Source organism: Tyto alba, unplaced genomic scaffold (genome assembly GCF_018691265.1).
Source record: "Tyto alba isolate M040663 unplaced genomic scaffold, T.alba_DEE_v4.0 Super-Scaffold_46, whole genome shotgun sequence".
Lineage (NCBI taxonomy): Eukaryota > Metazoa > Chordata > Aves > Strigiformes > Tytonidae > Tyto > Tyto alba.
In genome coordinates, this window is record NW_024881322.1 from 8,706,832 (window position 1) to 8,730,295 (window position 23,464).

Consider the following 23,464-nt stretch of genomic DNA (forward strand, 5'->3'; position numbering starts at 1 on the left):
GATTTACTTCTCATCCCTCTCATTGTCATCTACAATAATAATTTCTTCCTTTGAAGAGGGAGTCCAGCCCAGCTAGGTTGGCCTAGTAGGGCACCGTGCATCTTGCAGAGGTCCACGATGCATGCTGCAGCTGTGTAACTCATGTTCTCCAAAGGAACATACTCCAAACTGGGTTTTGCCCTTCCTTCAAACCCGCTTTCACCATGCAGAAGATTTTCCCACAGATAAAGGTAATGGGCCTGCTAGGCTTATTAAATCTTTCCTTGAGCAAACTCTCATTAAAGAGAATCAGATCTTAGCACAACACTTTAAAATACAGACTGTAGTTGATTTGGTAAATTTGATTCTGCTGCCCTTCAACAGGCTTTATGGACACAAAGTCAGGGGGCACTATGTCCATGTAAAGAGAATCAAGATTTCGCCCTGCGCTCTAAAAAGAAGTTGAGCCAGTTGCACTGCTGTGCCGTGGCTGCTTTGTGCCAGTCCAGAGCTACAGATCTGCCATAAATTCAGCTTAATTCACTAGCTAAATTGCATTTACAGTTGCTCTGCAATGCTGGAGTGATGCAGAGCAGCCAGCACATAGCGGTGACTAGCAGTGACCTGGCTTTTTACAGTAGTCGTTTGTGTTGCTGCAGCTGCACTTTAGGGCCTGATTCCCATTTGCTGATTTCACACTGGCGTGGCGAGAGTGAGTCCTCATTTACACTGATAAGATTGAAGTGCCTTTATAGCTCCCATCAGATCAGGCAGTGGCTTTGAAGAAAATAAACCTCTGATTTCAGACAAAGAGCTGGAGTGTAATAAAAGCTGCGTGTTATCCTTCACAGGCACCTTGAATAAGGCCACAGGGAGCAAAGAAAGAGACTGGAAAGCACAGCTTATTTTCCTTTAGTTTTATGATTTACATTTTTCTAGCCCTTTGATTTTTTTGGTCTCTAATTAAGTCATAAGATTGAGTGAGGTGTGTGTTTGCATCTAGTAGATGGCCACCTGTGTCTTTTAATGAACTGAGCTACTAATTATAGGTGGAGGTGAATTTAGAGGGTTACTTTCAGTCAGGAATTTCAAGTAGCAAAATTTTACTGCAAGAAACGCCCAAAGTATTTGTTTTCTGCCCTTATTAAAAGCAGGGATAACCAGAAGGGTTGACATCACAGTGGCAAGGCAGGCTATAAATGGAATATTTCTCCCGCCCACTGTCACATATCCTCTATTGACATTCCTTAATGTAGTCAGTGTGCTCTTTGGCCTTGGCCATTGCTGGCTCTTTGCCATAGAAAGATGACACTTTAATGTATGGTGATTCTGCCTGCTTGTGGTGTTTCATCGATTCTCTGCATTTTGGGGAGAAAGATGAATTATGGTAGTTTCTTTTCTAGTATAGTATATAGTAGCCACTTTTGAAGGAAACTCTGGGTAGCTGGGTAATACTACTAGCCAAAAATTACTTTCAGCAGTGGCAGAGTTTTGTTTTCTCTGAGGTTGCCACCTCTTTCTCAGCTGTCTATCCTTTTGTCACTGTGAGAATCAATTCCTTAGCTGTGTGGTTCATGGGGCGGCACCTCAAGAGTCGAGGATATTTTAACAAGGGCATCGTGTAGCTAGTTGTTCATTTAAGTAAAGTGGATTTCTTCAAGTGGGGCACATTTTCTGTAGCATGATGGGTAGCAGTCATTAATTACTGTCTAAGGGGAGTTTAAACACCATTTACTTGGGCTCCTGGATAATTCAGAGACTGTTTTCTGCTGCATTTCTTCAAGGGGAGAAGGATGTTTTGAATCGCAAGTATCTCTCCTGAAGGGTTAAGAGCAGATTGCTAGCCTCGTGTTTTATTTTCAGAATTGCAAGAAATGTTAGCCATGGGTTTAGTTTGCTTGCAATAGCTTTTGTCTATTTATTTTTTTTTTTTCCTTCCCAGAACAAGGAAGTGACATGCAAAAGGGAGAAGTGTCCGATGCTTTCCAAGGACTGTGCTCTCGTCATTAAACAGAGAGGAGCTTGCTGTGAACGTTGCAAAGGTGTGGTTCCCTTCTTGTTGTTTCTCTCTTTTAAAAATGTTATCAGTTCACATTTATGTTGCTAGAGATAGGACAAAGTTGGCAGTTTCTCAGCTGGGACTTGGCTGTCACCAGAGGCTAGAAAAGCACAGTAACCATAATTAAAATAAATATGTTTACAGAGCTGGTGGAGACACATAAATTCACGTTTGTCCTGTAATTATTAGTTCTTGTGCAGCAACAATCCTTTAGAAATGCATCTTTATTGTACTTCATTGGTATTTTGTCAGTCTTTTGAGAGGTATCTCCTGTTATAACTTTGTCAGAATTATTTTAGGTCAACATCCATCTGCTAGTAGTCACCAGTCAATAGGAATCCCTTAAGATTTCTGTGTGGTTGGACAGAATAGGAGTAATGCTTCTGAGTAATAGACAGCAGAGTAATTATCCATGACTATTTTTAATTCTCATCATACTAGAAACAAATCAACCAATTTCTATTAATTTTACTAAATGTTTCCTGAATCACATAATAATATCATGGACATTTTTCTTAAAGCCAGAATGGGCAACAATCTGGACATTATACATTTATTTATTGATCAACTGTATCATCCAAGCTCTTTAGAATGAGTTAATTATCAAATATTTAAAAATTAATAAATGAAAACTGTAAGCATGCATGGCATGTAACTACCATGCTTATCCATATGAAAAACCTGCAAGTAGATGAAGTTCAAAACTAGTATTTTTTTATATTGATGCAGTAAGTAATATACTCTAAAACACTAATTTTGTTGAAGAACTGCTGACACGATCAATGAGGTGGAGAATGTGGGATTCAGACAGCTTTACTTTTCTTTATTTTTCTCTGTAGTCTAATTCCCCAGTGGTAATAGAGTGGTTTTGAGAAGGAGATAGAGTAGGATAAATTGTTGGGAAATGCAAGCATTTATTGCCTTCCCAAAAGAAATACAAATGCAGGAGAACAGATTACGCTGAAACTCAGACAGAAGAGACATATGATGGATATGTGTTTTTCCTGGATGGTTGCAGAGGTGTGTTAGCTGCTGTGCTCATGATTTGCTTCTGTGCTGCAACTTTGGAATAGGTTTGGTAAGTCCCAATTCAAGGATTTGTCTAGAAGTCTGACACTTAAAAGAAAAGGAATTCAACTGGAAAAAAAAAAAAAAAAAGCATTACTGAAACAGTAAGAATTTGTAGTTGCAGTTTTTACATAAATTAAATGTAATTTATTTCTTTTTGTCAAATTGTGTTTAGTGTCAGATTTATAGCAAATGATTCCTAAGCACTGGTTTGATTAGGCTGGAGGTTGATTCTTCATTTCCATAATGGGATGTGTAGTTGTTCAGTGGTCTGAAAATTTTATATACATACATATGCATATGTGCATGCATGCATACAAAATGACTCTACACTAAAAGCAAAATAACGTTTCAAAGTTGAGGATGCAGATATCATTTTAATATATAATTTTAACATATTATTTTCATTCAGACTTCTTGTAAGATTTTCTGTTTATCCTCAACTGGAGTGAGTACCTACAGAACATTATTAATAGGCTTGAGCCTGGCATCTGCAGATTGGTATGCCTGACATCTCTGATGGGAAAATTAGTAGAAACTATTCAAAAATAGAATTAGGAGGCACATGGATAATTGTGATATAAGGGGGAAGAATTATGTCTAAAAGAAGCTAGAGTCCTTTGAATGCATCAGTAAGTATATGGACATAGAGATCCAACTAATAGGCATCCAGCAAGATCCCCCACCAAAAACTACTAAAGAAAACTAAGCAGCCCTGAGTTTTTAGAGAAACTCTTCTCACCTACAAAATTAATAGGTGGTAACAATGAACAGTTATTTTTATAACAAAAATGCTTGCAAAGATCTCAACTTGTCAACATGCTCAGAAATGATCTAGAAAAGGGGTGAAGAGGGACAGAAAGTTTGCTGCTGATGACCTGATCTCTAGGGTAGTAAAGGAAGAAGGCTGCCTGCAAGGAGTTGCAGAAGGTTTGCAGGACACTGAACAACAGATGACAAAATAGAAAAAGAAGTTAATGTGGATGGGAATAAATGGGTGCACACAGGACAAAACAGTCCTAACTTTACAAATATAATACTGGGCTCTGAGTTGACAATTACCAAATAACAACTGTTTCTCTGAGTTATAAAAGAAACTTCAGTGGCAGGATCAGCTCAAAGCCCAGTAGCTCTCCAAAGGGAAAACTGAATGTTGGGTTTATTAGGAAAGGAGTAAGGTACAGACCAAAATGTCCTGTTAGCCCTCTGTTTGAGTCCATGGTGTGTCTACTGAGGGAATAATACCAGGTAGGCTGCTTATTCTCGCCCCTCTGGAAACTAGAGTAGAACTATGGAGCTTGCCCTGTATTTTTTACTTTTCTCCAGGTGTCCATTATTGGCTGCTATAAGAGAGAAGGCACTTGGCTAGAAGAACATTTGGTCTGATTTAAGACGGCAGTTCCTATGTGCTTAAGATGCAAGAACAGCTTTATATTTCAGGATTTTTTTTTCAAAAGGCTTTTGAGGGCTTAATTTTCAAAGTAAATGTGAAGTTTCTGAGTAAGTTTTTCTGCTCTTTCTGAAAGGTAAAGCAAAATATGCACCAGTATAACTACAGCAGTTCTGACACAATGCATTGTCCCCTGGTTGTTCTGGTGCCACAGAAGAGGCTCATGGAGCCACTTCTACCCTCGGGGACGCTGCTTGCTCTCCTGCTGCTCTGAATGCTGCTGAAGCTCCTGCTTTGTTCTGTGCAAAATCCAAAAGGAGTGTCCCATGGGGAGTATTTGGGGAATCGAGGGTGCTAATGCCAGCCTGGCTGCTCCCTTTGGTGTCCCAGCAGCTCCCCAGTGCTCCTCGCGCGGAGCTCAGCTGCAGCCGGGACTTGGCCCTGCAACACTTGTTCTCAGTTACTATTTTGTCAAGCTGCCAGAGTGCCCATAGGGAATGCAAGCAGGAAAAGGGAAACAGGTTTTTTTTTTTGTTGTTTTTGTTTTTTTTTTTTTTTTTTACTGGTTGCATTTCTTCTAAATGTGAACAAAATGTTACGAAGGAAAAGACATCAGAACCCGATGTCTTTTTTCTTGGCTTCATTCCCAAAGCCTAGAAAAGCTTAATCAGGCCTTACAGGCTCTCTGTGCCAGCTTTCTTTGGTAGCTTCACGTCTTCTTACCTTGTGAAGGAATGAATGAATGAATGGATGAATGAATGAATGAATGAATGAATGGCTGCTGTCATTTGAGTACAACATCAGGAGGATAATATCAAGACCAAAGGATATGTTTCCAGAACTGGCTTGTGTAGGAAGGAAATCACCACTCATTAGTCATTTATGACATTGCTGACAGGATATTTTATTCTATTACGAGGAGTGCATGAGGACTGGGTATGTAGGCCCAGTATCTCTGATAGCAAACAAATTGTCTGAAACGAAGAATTACTGTATGTCTGCAACAGTGCATCCAGCTGAACTCCTCTGTTTAGAGCTCTGCATACAGGAGAAACTGAATTGTTGGTAGAGAATTTTTCCTGCTAATGACCTTGCTTCCGCTTGGGTATTTATATGCTACTTAGGTAATTTCTAGCACTTTTTTTCATTTTTCTTAATTAACAAAAAAGTAAGAAACAGCAGCAAGTATAGCTTTTGCAATCAGAAAATTCACTGCGGTGGAAACAACATATTATCCCTAACATATTAAAAGATTTGGCTTTACTTAAGATTTTAATCCTCCAGACTAGTGATGTGTTTTAACGCTGTTCTCGACTTTAGGCCCAAAGGACCTCGGATAGCAAAGTCAGTGGGGCAGGGCTCTCTTTTGCTCTGTGTTTGTGCAAGGTCTGGAACAGAGAAATGTGGGCCTGCGATTATGGCTCCCTGCTGAAAGGAGAATGCAAATAACTATGTACAATAGTGAAAATTTTCAGTGAGATTATTCTTCTGACAGACACTTACTGTAGTTTGTAAAGCATACTATATATCTCTAGCATACTATTAATTTTGAAAATATTAAGAAATTAAGCCCTCTTATTACTTTAGCATAGGATAAATAGGCCACTTTTCATCCCTCATTTTATTTAATATGCTTAATGAAAACGTAGGAGATCATTGAGATTATAGAAATAGATTTGGCAGCATTTTCTTATTTAGTTGGATGGAGGCCTGTCACTTGGATATAGAGCTCTCTACATTTCTAATAATAAGTTACTTACTCTCTGAAGAAGTGGTATTACTGGCTCAGGGCTGCCTCAAGTTTGCATTTCTGAAATTGTGCATCATGTTCTACTCTCTTTTATCCTAAGAATCTGAGTCTTCTATGGGTGTGCAAAGACAAAATTGGTGGGTATTTGTTACAATAGATAAGGTTTCTTGTGAAGTTTCCTCTACTTCCCATGTGCAATTTTGCTTTTTCTGCCCTTGTTAACTTTTGATAGTTACTGTGGGGTTTTTTTGTTCTGTATTTTTTTTTAAATTAATTAATGATCTTAGAGGTTCACATGCTATGCTCCGTTGATCTAGAGTCTACCAGAGAATGGAATCACAGCCCGGGCAGCAGCAGTGCTGGCTCCCCTGAATATTGAATATCCAAACCTGTTGTAGTTAATTGTGCATTTCTTGGAAAGGATATCAAGTATTATGGTTGAGGATTGCAGCCAACTTCAACTATTAGGGCTGGCTTGCAACGGAAGTTAGAGGGAGGTCATGAGTTTATCAGTGTTCTGGCTACTCTACTCATGCCCTGCAGGAGCCATACGTAATTTGGCACTTTGTCCACCTGTGGACACCCCTAGTATGAGATACCTGATACCAGTGTAGTGCCCTGCTGTAAGAGTGACCAGGGGGACCTTTGCATGGGGTTCTGATGAAGCACTATAATTTGCAGCCCATCCTCATGTGCTCTAAGGCAAGCTTTCAGAGACAGGGGTGCAATCTAATACATGGATGGAGGGGGATGGGCTGGGAAGATAATTATATATTTTTCTACCAAAATCTTTTTCACTTTCATCTGAATAATCTAGTCCTGGCATCTGTCAGAGACTGGTTATGGAAAGAGATGGTCTGGGGACATAATCAAGTCTTAACTTTTCCCTTGGCCTTTCTCACTGCCTCTCAGTCTCTTGGTAATGTGCTCCAGCTCTGCACCAAGGGGCTTGTTTCTTGAGGCTGGTGGTACAGTTCCAATGTTTATTTGGATTGTAGCTTTGTGGTTCAAGTAAAGGCAGGGATTTTGAAGCCGTGACACGTAGTCACTAAGGACATTATCATCCAGTATCATCACAGTGCCAGCTTTGATTATGTCTGCTTATGCCTAAGAAAAGTTTTCTAACTCTCCATCCTTCCTTTGAGTTAACTCTTCTTACAAAGGTCTTAGCACATACATTTCATATCCCTTGAATATATGGTGTATACTATTGTGTTCAGCAGTGCCTCAAATTTCAGATTTTCTTATTACCTTGGTTAATATAATTTTCCATTTTTGTAAGAAGCTTTTAATGAACTATCTTGTCATAAATGCTTCTGCAGTCAAACATCAGTTACACAGACTTTTATATCACAGAAATGTTGTTCAGGACACTTGTATTAGAAAATAGCATGAGACCTCAGTGGTGATATGTGCATGCACTTGTACCTTGTGTGTGGACATTGTGTTCAGTGCAGCAAAGACCAGGGTGGAGGCTTCACACAACGTTCACGTGGAACATTTCTCTGGAACAACATGATAAACATCTTAGGACACTTAATACTGGAATAAGAATTTCTTTTACTGTTTAACTTTGAAGCTATAAGCTGTACTGATCATGAATGATTTTGCCGGTGTGGGGAAATTGGGTATAAATGGCAAGTAGTTGTGTCACGAAGCAACACCATTCATGACACTCCTCGTAACCATGAGAGGTCACAGTTCTCCAGCTGCCAGGCTTGGCAAGTGCATTGACTATCAGCTCAAGATTCAGTGGCAGCTCTAACTATATGACATTTTGGATCACGAGGTTCTTATGGACCCTGCAGAACAACCATTTTCCCCCTGTATATATATGTGGGAAGGTGAAGTTCAGTTCCAGTGGGGTGCAGGGGGCTGTCCTGGTTCGGGCTGGACTAGAGTTCCTGTTGGTTTTAGTAGCTGGAGGAGTGCTGCAGCACCCTGAGACCCCAGGGGCTCCCCAGGTCCCAGTGCCCTCACCCGTGTGCGGGGGTGGGGGGAGCACAGCTGGAGGGCTGGGCCCCGATTGGCTGATATTCCATGTCATGTGACATTATGCTCACCATATAAAGGCAGGAGAGGGCTGGGAGAGGCTGCCACTTGTGGGAGTGTGGCTGTGGGGGCTCTGTGTTTGGGATTGCTGGCTGGGAGCAGGCGGTCGGCGGGTGGTGAGCAGCTGTATGGTACATTACCTGCTGGTACTGCTGCCAGCGTATTGTTCTGTTATTGTTATTAAACTGTTTTTATCTCAACCCACGAGTCTCCCTTTGCCCCTCCGATTCCTTCCCCATTCCCAAGTGGGGGGAGGGTGGGTGAGCGGCTGTGTGGCGTTTAGCTGCTGAGTAGACTCAAACCACAACAGGGGCAAAAACAGCACTGGGAGGAGTTGATGTCTTTGTCTCTGCTGCTATTTGCTCAGGGAATATGAGCTGCTTTGAATCACATGTCTGTGAACTGTGCAGTCCTGGCACAGCTCACCCCCATGGCCGCTTTACTCTGCTGCGTTGTGTGCCCTTTATATGGCCCCTGCACCTCGCATCCCTTGGGTATTGTAATTGCGATGGCTCGGCTGCAAATAGGTTTGACTGTACTCAGTTACAGAGGAAAAAGTTGGATTTTCACTGTTTAGAGTTAGACTTAATAAGCATGGGAGATTTTGTATATATTTTCATGCTTTTGTGTTGACAAATGAAGACCAGGGTTACTGAATAGGAAGTTTAATTTTCTAGGAGCTGTCAATGGCTTTACCATCACTAAGACATATGAAAATATATTTTATAATAGGTGTGTGTGTGATTCACTGTCCTCTTATTTTGGCCAAGAGATTTCATGCCAGGGAAATACTGCAGAATGTGGAAGTTATTGGTTGTTTTTTTTGGGGGGGGCATTTTTGGTTTTATTTTGGCTAGAACTGGTATTTAGTGTTAGCATGCCTGGATACCTCCCTGAGGAATAATTTATCAAACACTAAATAAAACATGTCTTCTGGCTGTTTTCTTTTTCCTAATGTTTATTTTCCATGCCAATAGAGAGGTTACATTTTTAAATAGAAAGTGGAGGGAAAGCAAGAAAAATACTTAATAGGAGAAGAAAGATGCTGAAGAAATGAGGGATAGGGAGCCAGTCTATTGTGCATCAATCTATCACTTTCTCTTGGGAGAATAAGGAAATGACTTGTCTATAAAATTCTCATTAGTCTAAAATAAGCAAAAATCTCTTCTGGAATCTTATTAGGCAATGTCAAATTGAGTAATAAAGGCTCGTTTTTAATGAGGTCCTGAGGACACTAGTTGAGCTTTAGCACTGCTAAACTGTCTCTTACAGTCAATTTCCCTATCTTCATGATATTGCTCAGTGCTAGGATGTCTGGGGAAGAAAAAAAGGGGTCATTTAACAATGTTACTGCATTTGGAAAGACAAATGGCTTCCTGATTGTCAACTTGTCCACTTGCCAATAACAAAATCTGCTCTAATTTTACCTCATTGGTTATTCTGGTCCAATTCTGTGTGAGGTTGCTTGTTTTGGAGTTAAATTGCTCTCTTTCAAATTAAATCATCCAAAGGTTGGTTTATTATGTTTAAAACTAGGGTGCTCATGTAAGGCATTTTCAACATTGAAACAAAGTAGCTAAATTAGTGAATTAGAAGTGATTTAACTATTTTATCGTAATTTTTTTTTTTTGTGCAGGAATGACTCAAATCTAGAGGATCATTTTGCTTTTATGAGGTGACTCTAGAAGGTAATTAGAAGTTTCCACTGCATATACAGCAATTGAATGACTTCAAAGTATTCAGTGGTTTGGTTTGATTCAGATAAGCAACTTTTAGCTCGCATGTTTGTCCAGGACTTATCTGAACTATTTGGGTTGAAGTAGGTAATAGGAACAAAACCTACAACTAACTGAAAGTTAATATTTTACATTAATAAAACACTGGCTATTCTTAAAGAAAGAAGCAGGAAGGACTAAAAAATTAGGACACACTCCTTGACTGATATGAATCACCTTTAGCTCCATTAAAATTGATATAGACCACTGATATTTAGCTTCCTTCTGTGTGTGGAATCCTAAAGGTTTTCCTTATGGGGTATATGTCACAGCATCAGATTTACCTATTAATCTCAAATCTGTTACTTAGATTGTATTTAGATGACTTAGATACTGTACTCCTTAGAACATTCTCAGTCTTTTAGGGTTCCCCTTTCAAAAACCTTCTTTGTAGTCCTTTCTTTTAAAGTTTTGTTTTAAATATGTATTCAGACAGAACTAAGTGGATGGCCTTTAAGTGATTGTGCTAAGCTCTGATCTTTCTTGATTTATTCTTTTCTTCTGCTCTCCCTTCCAAATGGTGGATGGAGACAGTAAGTTAATGTAATAATATTTCCGAAGGGAATTAAAGCAGCTTTTAGGAGGTTGAAGTATGTTCTGCCATACTCTGTAGAAATTGGCATCAGGGACTTTGCTGATGCCTTTGGACATGAACTATTCAGTGACAGCTATTTTCCAAGCCAAATATGGTGGACCTTTAACCATGGCTGAGCTAGAATGGCTCGAATGAGTTGGCATATGGAGTGAGGCAGGTTTCACTCAGCTGAATTTAGGTGAGGCTCATAAACTTCCATGCTATGAGTAGGTGGACTAGGAAAGTCTGGGTATATGTTTGCAGGTGTCAGCTGAGATATCTGTACATTGAAAGTGAAGTTCAGAAAAACTAGGTGGTATGTGGGCTTTGTTTCTTTTTCTTTTGAAGAGTGGTAGGTGTAGCTCTGGGGCGTTAAAAGGGCAGAGTGTCAGGGCACACTTCTTGTCAGAGACAGGTTAAAATCTCACCCAGAGATTGTAAAGCACTTCCTTTCATGCCCTCTCTTCAGTTTACCTGACATTCAGCCTTCCCCCCAGCTCTCACCGAGCCTGCTTATGTTATAGGTAACTCTCCCCTTCCTTCCTGCTGTTACCCTCAACTGAGCATCTGCTGAATCCAGGTCCCACTGTGCCCTGCGTTGGTGCTTGCATGATGCTGCTCTGTCTCCCTTATTCAACCTGCTGGCCTCTGCCAAAGCTCGAGAGCAATCTTAGTATCTCTAATGCTTCTGCAGACTTTTCCATCGCACTCTCCATTTCTGAATTTCCCTTTTGCTGCCTGCAAGCTCTCCCTGCATGGTTACTTCTGGCGTGGTGTCCCCCAGCACTGGCAGCACCGGGTATCAGTGACAGAAATGGCTTGCGGGTAGGTGGAGTACGGCTCCCCCCTTGCTGCTTTCCACAGGGGCGATGGCTGGTGCTGCAGGGCAGGGGATTTTCTAGCATGGCTTGGATATGCACTTCAAATGAGAGCACTGGTGACTGCATAGATGCACCACCTTCATGCTTTCTCAACCAGACTAATCCTTGAACTGAAAATTTCAGTTTAATATGCACATCTGTACAAGCAGATTAGCCCAGGGTCATTAGGTTTCTTACAGAGGGAACATTTTAAATTAAAGAACATAATTGGTGAGCAAATATGCAAGGTATTTTGCAGTTGCTAGTTTCCAACCTGGCACTTGATTCTGCACAGTGCTGAAGATACCAGACCCATCTGGTAAAACATGCACGCAGATATTTAACAACACAGCTTGTTCCCATCTTGACTGTCTATCACACGTGTAAACTCTTGCTCGGACTGGGACCAGTATGGCCTGGGCTTCTGCAACTTGAGGATGCTAAAACACGTTGAACAGGCTCTGCTATTCATCAGGGTTTGCAGTGAGCAGTGAGACTGTACTACAAGACTAGCTCAGTGTTTTTCAGAACAGGACTTCAAAATGTGTAAGAGGAGCACAGGGCTTCACGCTCCTCACTTGACATGTTGGCCTGCGTGTATGAGAGCTCACACAGTACTGTATTTAACATGCTGAGAATCTGAACATTTTATTATTCAAAAATCACTTCATAGGGTCTTTGCTACTTAAAAAAAAAATGTGAGATTCAGATGTATATTTTGTACCTTTTACTGTCTGTCAAAGACTACTTTATCACAGCCAACTCTTAGACTACTGTTCAACGCTTTCATAAACATACCTGTTTCAGCTTAGGTAAGTGAAATAGCCATAGCATCTGCAAATTTCTCCTGTATTTGCTCTGTATTTGACCTGGGAATATTTATGAATACTGCAAATCCTGAAGTACAAGTCTTCTGTTGTTAAGATCTTTACTGGAAGCAGTTAATACATTTGTAAATGATGTTTATGTATCAGGTTTCCTTTAAATTTTGTGTTTAATTCAAAATGATTTTGTGAGGATGTTAGGTTCCTCAGCAGTTCAGAGTTGTGACCCTCAAGATTTCTTATACAGTGGTCTCAAAGATTTACTGGTGTAGGCCTGATAACTTGCCTTTATTTTCAGAAGGGTGTAAAACGTAACCCAAAGCAATTCAGGACAGCTCACCCTACACAGCAAAGAATGACTTAGAGTAGTTGCTGAGATAGGGTGTGGAAACAGAACGGTGCCGTGGGCATCATTTGACTGATTGTAGTTTGTGCTTGGTGACTCTATGTATATGTATGTGTTTCAAAATCTCTGGCAAGACTCCTGTTGGTTTCACGAGCTCTTTGATCAAGCTCATTTTGAATAAAATAGACTAGGAAAAAACCCTTAGAGCACCAAATGGAAAATGGGCATTTTTCCTGCAGAAAATGGGGTATGTGTTTCTTCTAAAGTTTTTTTTTTCAAAAACACTTTAGCTCTCCAAATAATTAATTTTTAATTGAAACAGTTTTGCATTAGTAAACCAACTCTTTTAAAACAAATATTTTATTTCCACTTAATATGTCTTTTTAAATTTTGCTTTTCTGGTGAGTTATTTTATTATTTTCTTTGTGTTCCTTTTTGCTTTTCTTTTTTTGCAAAATAACAGAAAACAGCGAAAGAGTGGGAAGAGAAACTAGTAGGAACATGTAATAAGAAATGTGAAAATTAATGTTTGGGTGTTTTTTTTTTTTTCTGTTTTTTTTTTTTTTTTTTTTTTTTTTCCAAACAGTTCAGTGAAATTTCATTTTGCACAAAAAATGTGTGCTGATCCTGCACATAGGCAAACCAACCTATTTTCTGTTAACAAAGTTGTCGTATAGCACACAAAGACATATAAAGCCAAACCCTGTGAGACTCCAAAATATCCCCACTCAGAGATTCACCACCCACACAGAAGAGCTTGATAGCTTTTAGTTAATGTGGTTGTTGGTCCCTTCTGTCATGAAAGTGAAAAGGTATAAAGGAAGGGTAGCTCTGCCAATGTCAGTTCATCCATGCTGAGCTGTGCTGGCTGAAGAGCTCTCCCAGGGGTTTTGGTTAATGGAGGAGGATAGCATGGCCAGGCTGGATGATGAACGTTTCCAGCTCTTCTCTTACTCTCTCTTCTCCATCTCCCCCCTCCAGTGCATGAGTGGCTGAGCAGCTCCTGAATGGACTGCAGAATAAACACCGACATCCATTTTTAGGTAACTTGTTACTAATTTTGGTTTGCCTTGAACAGTCATAGTTAGTAAGGAGTTTGGCCAGCTGTGCATCGGGAGCAGATGTCCAGGGCAGTGGGGCTGCTGGCCTTCCCAGGACATGATCCTTCTTGTCAGTCCCAGCTCTCAGCTCTACCTCTTCTGTTAACCCAGGGGAAAGGATGGGTCTCATTTAGGATGCTGCTCTGTGATCCTCATCATCAGCCTTGCATGAGATCATTGCCTTCAGCTGAACTGACATGCTTCCATCTCCTCCTCTAGATTGCAGTTTTGGAGGAAATACGTACAACAGCTCTATGAAATGGCACCTTCCTAGCAACCCCTGTGTTACATACCAGTGCCAGGTAAGGATGTCATCAGCGTTGTGCTAATTGAGGTGTGAGCTTTTTCTGTGAAATCCTGAGCCTTTTTTTTTATCCAATCCAAATAACCTGAACTATTTTATACCCAAAGCACTGCATGGACTTTGCATTTAAAGTAGTTTAAATCCACTCAGATGTGGCCAGCTATAACCAAACATTCAGAAGGATAGCTTTTATATGACTTGAGTACTGTGACACCCAAACATTGCTGAAGGAGAGGCATGTAGCAGTGCCATGTCCTGCTGTCTTGGCCTTGAAATAAGTCCTCTTTTTTTCAGCATGCTAAGCCTTTTGTGAGATACAATATATTATTTTAGTAATTGGATACTTTTGTGCATACGTGTCCATGTGTTTTACCTGAGATGTTCCTTAAGAGAAACCCACAACCAAATATTTTCCTGGGCTGTTAACTCAATGGTATTTTTGGTATTTTGCCTAACTGCAACCATAATGTTTGAAAGATTGTCCATTTTCAGGCACAAACCAAGTAATTATGTAGGGAATTCTAGCTTCTGTATGTGAATAGTTATGCTGTTTTTGTTGACAATTTGATCAGTTTTAATAATAATGTTCAGGCAGCTACTAAGAATTGCAACTGTTGGAAGGATGAGAGATGAATGAGTATGGAAAGCTTCTACAAGCATGAGAACAGAGTTTCAAGATATTTTTTTTTCTGTGATACTTCTGCTCTGTGAAACCCACCCACATTTTTAAAGACAAGTACATTGAGAAGAATGAAGTTGGAGCAGCAGTATTCTGTATCCATGCACTTAATGAAAAGATACAGTTTGGATTTAGATACTCTTATCCCTACTAGCTACATGAAATGAGCAATTCTTTATTGACTGTTTCAGTGTCTAAATGCAAAAGTAGGTGATCCTTTTTACCCTAGATCCACACATTTAAAAAACAGGTTTCCCTTGCCTCCAACTGCAAAGTGGCAAAAAAAAGTAGCAGCTTTTTGTGCGCAGATCCTCACACCCAGATTTGTTCAGGACTCTTGACTTCTTGAAGAAGTAGTACAGGAAATGTTAATTTACTAATACTTATCAGGCAAAGCATCAAAGATAAGCGTCTCCCCTCTACAGAATGAGATGCTTTTATCTGCTTTCTAAGACTTTTTTCCTCCAAGGGGAGAGGGACGAGAATGCCTTGTGTCTGGACTGTTTTCACCAGAGCTGCATGGCAGATTACTGAGGCTAAGGATTCCTGATAAAGCAGGATTCCTTTTCCTAAGAAGGTGCTTGGTTTCTTACCTGATGCATTTTAAGGCAAATCCTGTGTCTGGAGTCAGGGAGACTCAAGTGGATCTTTTGACTGTGGATTAACCTGAATCCTGATACCAGGCAGCAGGAACAGAAAGAAAAGAGGTTTTAAAATCCAGTTCTCTGCAGCATGTGCCAGGCTTTAATTGTACCACTAGTAATTGTGGATTTTTGCTTGTTAAAGCAACCACAGTGCTAACAATGAACATGTCTGATCTGCTTCTTTTTCAGGAAGGAGTGATAGTTGAGTCAGAGGTACAATGTGTTGTTCATTGCAAAAACCCTTCCAAACTCATGGGAATGTGCTGTCCTGTGTGTCCAGGTGAGATTTCATGGGAAGATGCTGTTTTACATGTGCAACTGTATTTTTAATGATAGCTGTCATTACCTGGGAGATTGCCTCCCTTATTCTTGACAAGTTACTAAAATGTGGGTCAGTGGCTTGCAATACACTAAAAGACACAAGAAGAGCATGCTTAATATTTTTTAGTAGAGGACATACAGACTAGGGGCTGCACAGCCTGTGGCAATATCCACAGATGTACTTACGCCATTTTTCAGAAGGTCTGTCAGCTGTGTTTGCCTGGCTGATGACTGGGATTTTGTTAGGAGGGGAAGTATAAGAGTAATCCTAAAATGGAGACTCACTTTTTGAAGAGAATGGGTTGCCTTTGTGAAGCACAGTAGCAAATTAACATGGTTTTGTAGGCTAATTTGATTTTAACAGAGGTTTTGTAGGTAAGCACTGCTCCAGTTGTGATATAATGGGTTTATTATATTCCAATTAGTTATAATTTCTGCCAATATCTAATGTAAACTGCGGGAGTACGAATGAGTAGTAAAAAGCAAACAGTTTAGAAAAATGTTTCAAAGCCACTTTTAATGGAAGACCCAACTTTGCCTCGACTTCACTGAGGCAAATTTATCTGCTGTAGAAGGATGCTTTCTTTCCCCTAAAAGATATTTGGGGGTTCTCAAATCTTTTTTAAAGGCTTCTGATTTGCATCAGAGAGGATGGTATGATATACTTTTCATATTTTCCTATGGTGGAGTGTATTATAGAGAAAAGACACAGTGCTATCCTGAGCTAAACTTATTCAAATGCTGTTTTCCAGGTTGTATATTTGAAGGGAGACTTTACAATGAAGGAGAAGAATTTAGGCCTGAAGGAAATAAATGTACCAAATGCTCTTGTATTGTAAGTATTTGCCTTTTGGCATTGTATCTCCCTGTATGAACTTCAAAAGGCATGTTGTTATTGCCATAACAAAGCAAAAAAATATAAGGAATTCAACACTATTATGCATTCTTCTTGTGTTCAGGCTTCTATTGAAGATTTTACTGAACTAATACAGTATTTCACTCACATTCTGACTTTGTCATCATTTTTGTGACCTTACACTATACACAGATAGAGCAGGATATTAGGGAGAGGCTCGAAATGTTAAGTTCGTGATGCTTTTTTTGTGATGGGATCATGCAGGAGACAGACAGCTGCTTGGATTTCATCTATCGATCAACATTTATTAGATGTTTCCTTAACAAATCTTTTGCAAGGATTCCTTTCAGCTGTATGTGGCAAGGGCCTTTGCTCTGAATTACTGAGTGAAAGTATGAGGGTAGCCTCCTTAGGCTGTCCCAGGTGGATTTAGGCTTGACACTTAATGAAAAGGTCATATCCTGGATTTTATCCTTGACTACCAACAGTATAGAGAGGAAGTAATAATTGCATCCTTTGGGTAATGAGCACAGGCTTCTCTTTCACTTCCATTAAGTTAAAAGATAATGCTGTATGGGTTGAGTCAGATAACTTTGACTTCATTGGTATGATCCGTGAGACCAGTAAAATGCAGAGTTCAAATCACTGCTTTTGTTGCAATCGATGTTCTGGCTATCAGCAGAAAACACAAGGCCAGGGAACTTTACATTTCAGTAGAATGCCAAGAGTTGTGTCAGTACCAGACACAGCTCTCCTGCAATGTGTAAATAAAATAAAATGGAGGAGAGGAGAATATAATTCAAAAATTAATAGGTATTTATACATAGACACACACACACACATTTAATGAAGCTGCTGCAGAGAACTTGGACTGTTTTGTGGGAAAAAAAAAAGTCCTGGTAATCTGCAAAATTAATTTAGACTAAATCATCACTGATCCTGTGGAGAATTAGGTTGCTCAGGTCATTTTTTTTTTTTTTTTTTTTAAACTTTTAATCCTGTAATAATGAATATATGCCATCACACGTCACAGTTATATACACCTCGGGCTCCTGCTCTGCAGAATGTGCCCTGGCCCAGGCTGAGGAACATTGCTAGCACCCTCTCTGCTCAGTGGGTCGCCCTCTCACTTCAGCTGTAAAGCAGTAGCCTTATGCTCCAGCTTTCCTTAGTCATGTTCCTCAGGGGAAGGCAGGTCTGAATAGTGGAGAAGTCTGTGGAGACACGCTTGAGTCTTTTCAGGCTGTGCTTTGCTCTTTTGTAAGTACTGTGCAGATATTGCCTATTGCCCAATTGTTAGTGTGCCAGTATCTCCTTGATCAACTTTCTTTTGTTCCCTAAAAAACAAAAGCAACTGTGCTGAGAAGAGCATCTGAGGTGGGAGATATCTGGGGAGAGCAATATAAAGAAATATAGGAATATAGGGGAGAGCATCATAAAGGAATATAGGAATACAGGGTCAGACCTGAGGGTCTTTCCTTGACAATTACCACTCTCAAATATCTTAGAGAAGGAAATGCATCAGCTACTGATAGTAAGACATTTAAAGCCTCAAGCAAGAGGCCTAGTGATCCCTTCTGAGATAGACAGTATGACGGTTTTGGATGTTAATGACATCTGTATAAAATGTCCATCTCTAATTCTGAATCTTACTGACAGCAAAAGAAATGCCATCTGTGTGTAAGCCACACCTGACCTCCCTTCTCTCTCTCTGCAATGCCTTTTTATACCCTCCTGCCCATTTCCTTCAGAATTTGGGCCCCTGCTAATTCCTATGTAATGTAAATTTGAAGCAAATAATGGGGGCATCCTCAGGTCTGTGATAGTGGTTTTCTGCCTCTTTCACATCCATTCCCTTTTGGGAATGGGTCCCCAGTGAATCTCTTATCTAAGCAGTTGGTGGATGTCTTATTTAAAGATACCTATCTAGTCATGCTATGTGATGGGAACAGGCTTGTGTGTGATGTGCAGGCTTTAGCAGATGAAAGGTAGCTCCTAACCCCAAATGAGATTTCTTCTAAGGTTTCAGACTGTAACTATTTAGTGAGCATTTTGTGGAAACGTGGCAGAGGACGTGGCACAAATTATTGCCAAGGTATTTTGTGGGGGTGATGTAAGGATTCAAGCCACTCACTTCAGGGTAAATTCTGCATTTTACTTGGGAGCAAGCTCTTCTAATGGTGGATTATTCTGGACTCCACAGGCCATCACTGTCTCGGGGTACTCAGGCTGGGACTGCAGCATGCGTTGAACAGGAAGAATCCTAGAGAGATGTAGGGTTGTCCCACACTCACAAAAGGTATTAAAATGAGGAATTACTTACAAAAAATAAATTTCACCATTGCAAAATGACGCACTCAAAAGTCAGCACACATCAGCAGACCTGGACTGTGGGACCCAGTCTTTGGAATGCTCTTTGATAGTTCAAGTTTGTGGTGTTATCAGCAGTGCCAACTAGCTTCTACTGAGCTCCTAAAGGATGTGAAATGGTTGAGAAGATGGTTTTTTGTTGTTTTTAACATTCATTGCTTGTGCAAATGAGGACAAAACGGGGATCTTAGGAGTTAGGGATCCCCGTCTTGGTGGAGGCTGGCCAATTGCAGGGCTTCCCTTGCGCTCTGTGGCCTTGAAGGGTAGGGAAAGCAATGTCATGGCTATGCATGGGTGATTCACTCAGTCCTTACCCACCATGCGTGCAACTCATTAATATGGTGTCTGTTTAACACCACTTGTGGTTCTAGTTACTGTCTACTGAAATCCGGACCAAACCCACCAAACTCATTTCATGATCACCGAAACAACCCATTAGCTAATAACTTTTGGGTTGCTACTGAGCCAGGCCGCGCTTGCGGCGGTGAGGCGGAGATGAAAGGCCCTGTATTCCATTACTGCTCTCCTAAGCGAGCCGCTCCTTGGGGCGACTAAGATTTCTTGGTGAAAATGAAAATGTATCACCTCTCACTCAATGCATATTGCCTGTCAGGAGCGAATGAGCTGGCTTTTAATGACTCGGTTTCTCTGGGGAGAGGCATTTGTGTAAGAAAGGTGGACGGGATAATAGGGATCTCCTCTCACCCCGGCTGAAACCCAGCTGTCTCGCAATAATTCATCCGTCTGGCCTGTTCCTGCTTTTCGTGATAGGCCAGCGGCCTGTTCTAGAGAAACCTTGGATATTTTCCCTACCATAAGCACCTACTTAAATGAAGGACTGGCTGCTTTAATCAAGTGTTATTTCTCAGATACTACTTTTATGAGGTTGAGAGTGTGTTTCTGCTTGCACAGTGAGAGCACTTGGCTTACATGTTTCCTTTCCTACAGCCTGCATTAAAATAGTCAGACTGTTATTATCTTAAATGTTTTCATTTTCTCTTTTGATGTAGCATGTTTGGAAAAAAAAAATAGCGGAGGGGGAAGGAGCGCGAGCCAGGGAGGGAGGAGAGGAGGTTTGGCAGGAAAGTGACCTTGCGTGAGAGTGGTAACCATGGAGAAGCTTATCTTTAAATGGCAGTATCCAAACTCATAACTAGCCCCTTTTGACTCACACCACTGTTACCCAGACCATGGGCACTGCACGTTTCGGCATGCGAGGCATGCGGCGGTACGAGGTACCACCATGCTGAGAGCGCGCAGCACTATGGAGACGCCGCAGCCCAGGACCTGTCTTCCTCCACACCCCCGCGGGGAGATGGGGAGCAGACCCGCTCGGGAAACAGTTGGAGGCTGGATTATGGCATTGCTGAGGTGGCCGAGGGCCAGGAGCGGGAAGGGTCGCGCTGTCGGTCTGTCCTGCAGGGAGGCACGTCATGGGGATGACCGTCAGCAGGGTGGTCATGCGTGTTTGGTCTCCAAGCAGCATCATTTCACAAAAGCAAAGCTGGTCTCTTAGCTGCTCTTCCAAAACGATTCAAAGCAAGTGAAACCTGAATGGCTGGAAGCAGAGCAAGGGGACATGGGGCCCTTCAAGAGTTGAATTTAAAAGCAGCCTCTGCTCGGTCTCCTTTGCATCACTGGGGGCTTTTACACGGCTGCTCTGGCATGCTCAGAGGCACTCAAGACGCACAGAGCTCCTGGTCTGCAGGTGTACTTGTGGGTCTGTGCAGGAAATGTCCTGTCACTTATGTTCCTGAGTGCTAGGGTGCAAAAACTGCATAATGAAAGTTTTGCACAAAGAAAAGGAAATCACACCAAGAAAATCTGTTTCTAAATCAATGAGTAACAGGCACTGCAACTGTGATAAGTTATGAGAAACTACATATGTTAGTGTTTTGGACACTGAGGGTGGAATTCATCTTGTCTAGCCCCAGCCATTCAGAAGTAATGTGTCTGGTCTGAACTACTTATCTGGGCTCCTCTTCAGTTAATGGAAAGAGAGAGAGGTGGGATGGATTACTCTCTGCAGATGCCTATCTTCCCCCACTAACTACAGGGGGAGCCTACCCGGCTCCCTGGCCTCTGAGATTGCTGAAGATAGCGGAGATGGATCCCACCCCTGCAGTCAGCTGGGTGATAAAGCACCCTGATACTGCTTTAAAGGCTTGGCTTTAACAGATATTGGGAGCTGCTGAAATATGGTCCCACCACAGCGGACTATGGGGGAGGTACTCCTGTCTACTGGGAAACTTGGGGGAACACGCAACTAAATGTATCCTCAGTGAAGGCTGGTAGCAGAAGCTATGTTCAAATTCAATTTTCCATTCTCAGTGCAGTGCCAAATGTTGATCTTCCCAAATTTCCATGTACTCCAGCTGCTTTAATTCATCTCCAAACTCCAGCAGACACTGTCTGTCCCAGTTTCGGGTGCTAAGAAGTGAAGACAAAGAGTTGTAGTCAGGGGTGAAAAAGCAAAGAGTTGGGCTTTTGGTAGGAGGAGTGTTCACTTTCTCAAAGTTAGTGACATAAGTAGAAGTGGTTGGCTTATGGGTGGATGCAAATGGAGAGCAGTAAGCCTTCAGAAATGGGATATGGAGGGGTGCTCACTGTGTCTCTCTGGGAACTGCCCATAAGTTTGTCTGAAGATTTTTTGTAAGGCTAGAAAATTTGGTTTTCTGACTAGCCTAATAAAAATCCAAACTTATAGGTAGGTGAAGAAGTATGGCTGTGCAGGTAGGGGTTGAGGAGCAAGGACCTGGTAGGTGCTGAACTTCAGCAAGAAAAATAATGCAGCATAGACATACAGACAGTGTCCTGCTATTTATTTTATCTAACTTTCTTCAGAGTTCAAAAAGTTTACCCACTTCTGTGGGGTTTGTACGCTACATGTGTCATGTCTGAAATATTAAATTCCTTTAATTTTGGAAATACCAAAGTTAAAAAAAAAAGAAACAAAACCAAAACCAGTTTGGACATTTAAAAAAATTATTGGTTAGAAAACAATGTGAGGTTTTAAAAAAAAAACTGGTTAGAAAACAATGTGAGGTTTTTTCTTTTCTCTCATTGACACACATGGCCATTTTTAATCTTTCTTTTGATTTCTCTCAAAAAATGCAAAAAATTTCTCAAAATATGTGCCTTTGAGAAAAAGTTAAAAAATAATGTTAATGAAAGTCATGCAGTAAATTTAAAAATAAAATCAATCACAGTTTTTCTGAAACACAAGTAAACTCTGGAATAGGAATGCAAGTGGGCATAATTCAGTGTAATTATTCAGTGTAAATGATCTGTATCCATAAGAACTTCAAATCTCAGACTTTAGAAAGCATCTTTCTGTGGCAAGGTTTCATTTCATCCCTCTGTGGATATGTGAATTTTGTCTTACATCTCTATTACCTGCAGAGCTTCCTAGCTCACCTAATCCAAGTGTATTCCCAGCTCAGGCTGCAGAAACCCTTCATCATACTTTTAATTTTGGTGAGGATCAGAGGAGTCTTTCTGTGCAGTGAGAGACTGTGCCCAGTTTGGAGGTACTGAGCAGCTTCCTGAAGATCTAGATGACCCTTTAAGGATAGTGGGCCCAGAACATGCAGCATCTTTCTCATATTCTTTCCCTCCTCAGAGATTTGATCACCCCTCCAGGATTCAGTTCAAATTTACCTTCCGTGTTTCAGTATGGTCCATGCTCCTCTGGCTGTGTAGTCAGAGAGGTCTACCTCCAGCTGTTCTTCCTTCTTCTCCATCATTTCACATAGGTAGCACTACCCAGTTGTTATTACTTCTGAGATGGCATCTATGGCCACCAAAGATGACTGCCTGTTGTGCTTTATATAAGGACATGTATTCCTGTCCCCAAGAGAAGAGAGTGTGCAAGAAGAATGTGAAGAAAGAGAAAAGTGTGATCTGGCAGATTTATGCAGGGAATTTTTCCTGCTGGAAAAGGAAGGTGGAAACACTGAGGAATTGGAGGAAGGAGTTGTGCCTTTATAAGGCTCTTGTTTAGACAGAGACTGTTTTTCCAGTTTAATTATCACAATACCATCTTGGATCTTCAATGAATTAAGCGATACTAGAAGCCATAAAAGACTTAAAACTTCCTGGGTACCTGAAGAGCCTAAGTAAATGCTGATTAACAACACCCTCCCTAACTGTGCATTGCATGAGCAACCTCTTTCAGTACAGAGAAAAAGTGTCCAGGACTTCTTATCAATTAAAAAAAATGAATGCACAGAGCAGGGTGGATTTTGCACTCCTAAAGCATATAAAGAAAAAAATCATGCAGGTTGACCACTTTTAAATGGTGATAATAAAGGCTTACACCTCAAATGTAGGTTGCTGTTCTTGGGAGCAAAGGAACAGTGCTTATGTTGTCAGCTGTCTGACCCCTGTCTTGTTAAAGTTTTCCTAATTAACAGGCTGAGATTGATTGTTCTTATTGACAAAGAAGAATTAAGTACACAGAGCTTTAACAATAAAGCAGAGCTGTTAACAGTCAGCCTCTGATGAGGGGACT

The 23,464-nt window shown here is 40.9% G+C and overlaps 1 protein-coding gene across 6 annotated transcripts in view; it reads left to right on the plus strand.

The window, feature by feature from the left end:
• Positions 1-23,464, plus strand: part of BMPER (BMP binding endothelial regulator) — a 153,116-nt gene that overhangs the window by 25,600 nt on the left and 104,052 nt on the right. For 4 of the 6 annotated variants that reach the window (XM_032988841.2, XM_032988842.2, XM_042806440.1 and 1 more), the window contains 4 exons: positions 1,922-2,021; positions 13,997-14,079; positions 15,594-15,684; positions 16,478-16,560. In XM_032988841.2, coding sequence (XP_032844732.1) covers positions 1,922-2,021; positions 13,997-14,079; positions 15,594-15,684; positions 16,478-16,560 — 357 coding nt within the window. Of the gene's footprint in view, positions 1-1,921; positions 2,022-9,934; positions 9,987-13,658; positions 13,721-13,996; positions 14,080-15,593; positions 15,685-16,477; positions 16,561-23,464 lie in introns of those variants that run through there. The other 2 variants (XM_042806439.1, XM_042806438.1) reach the window with 2 other exon arrangements.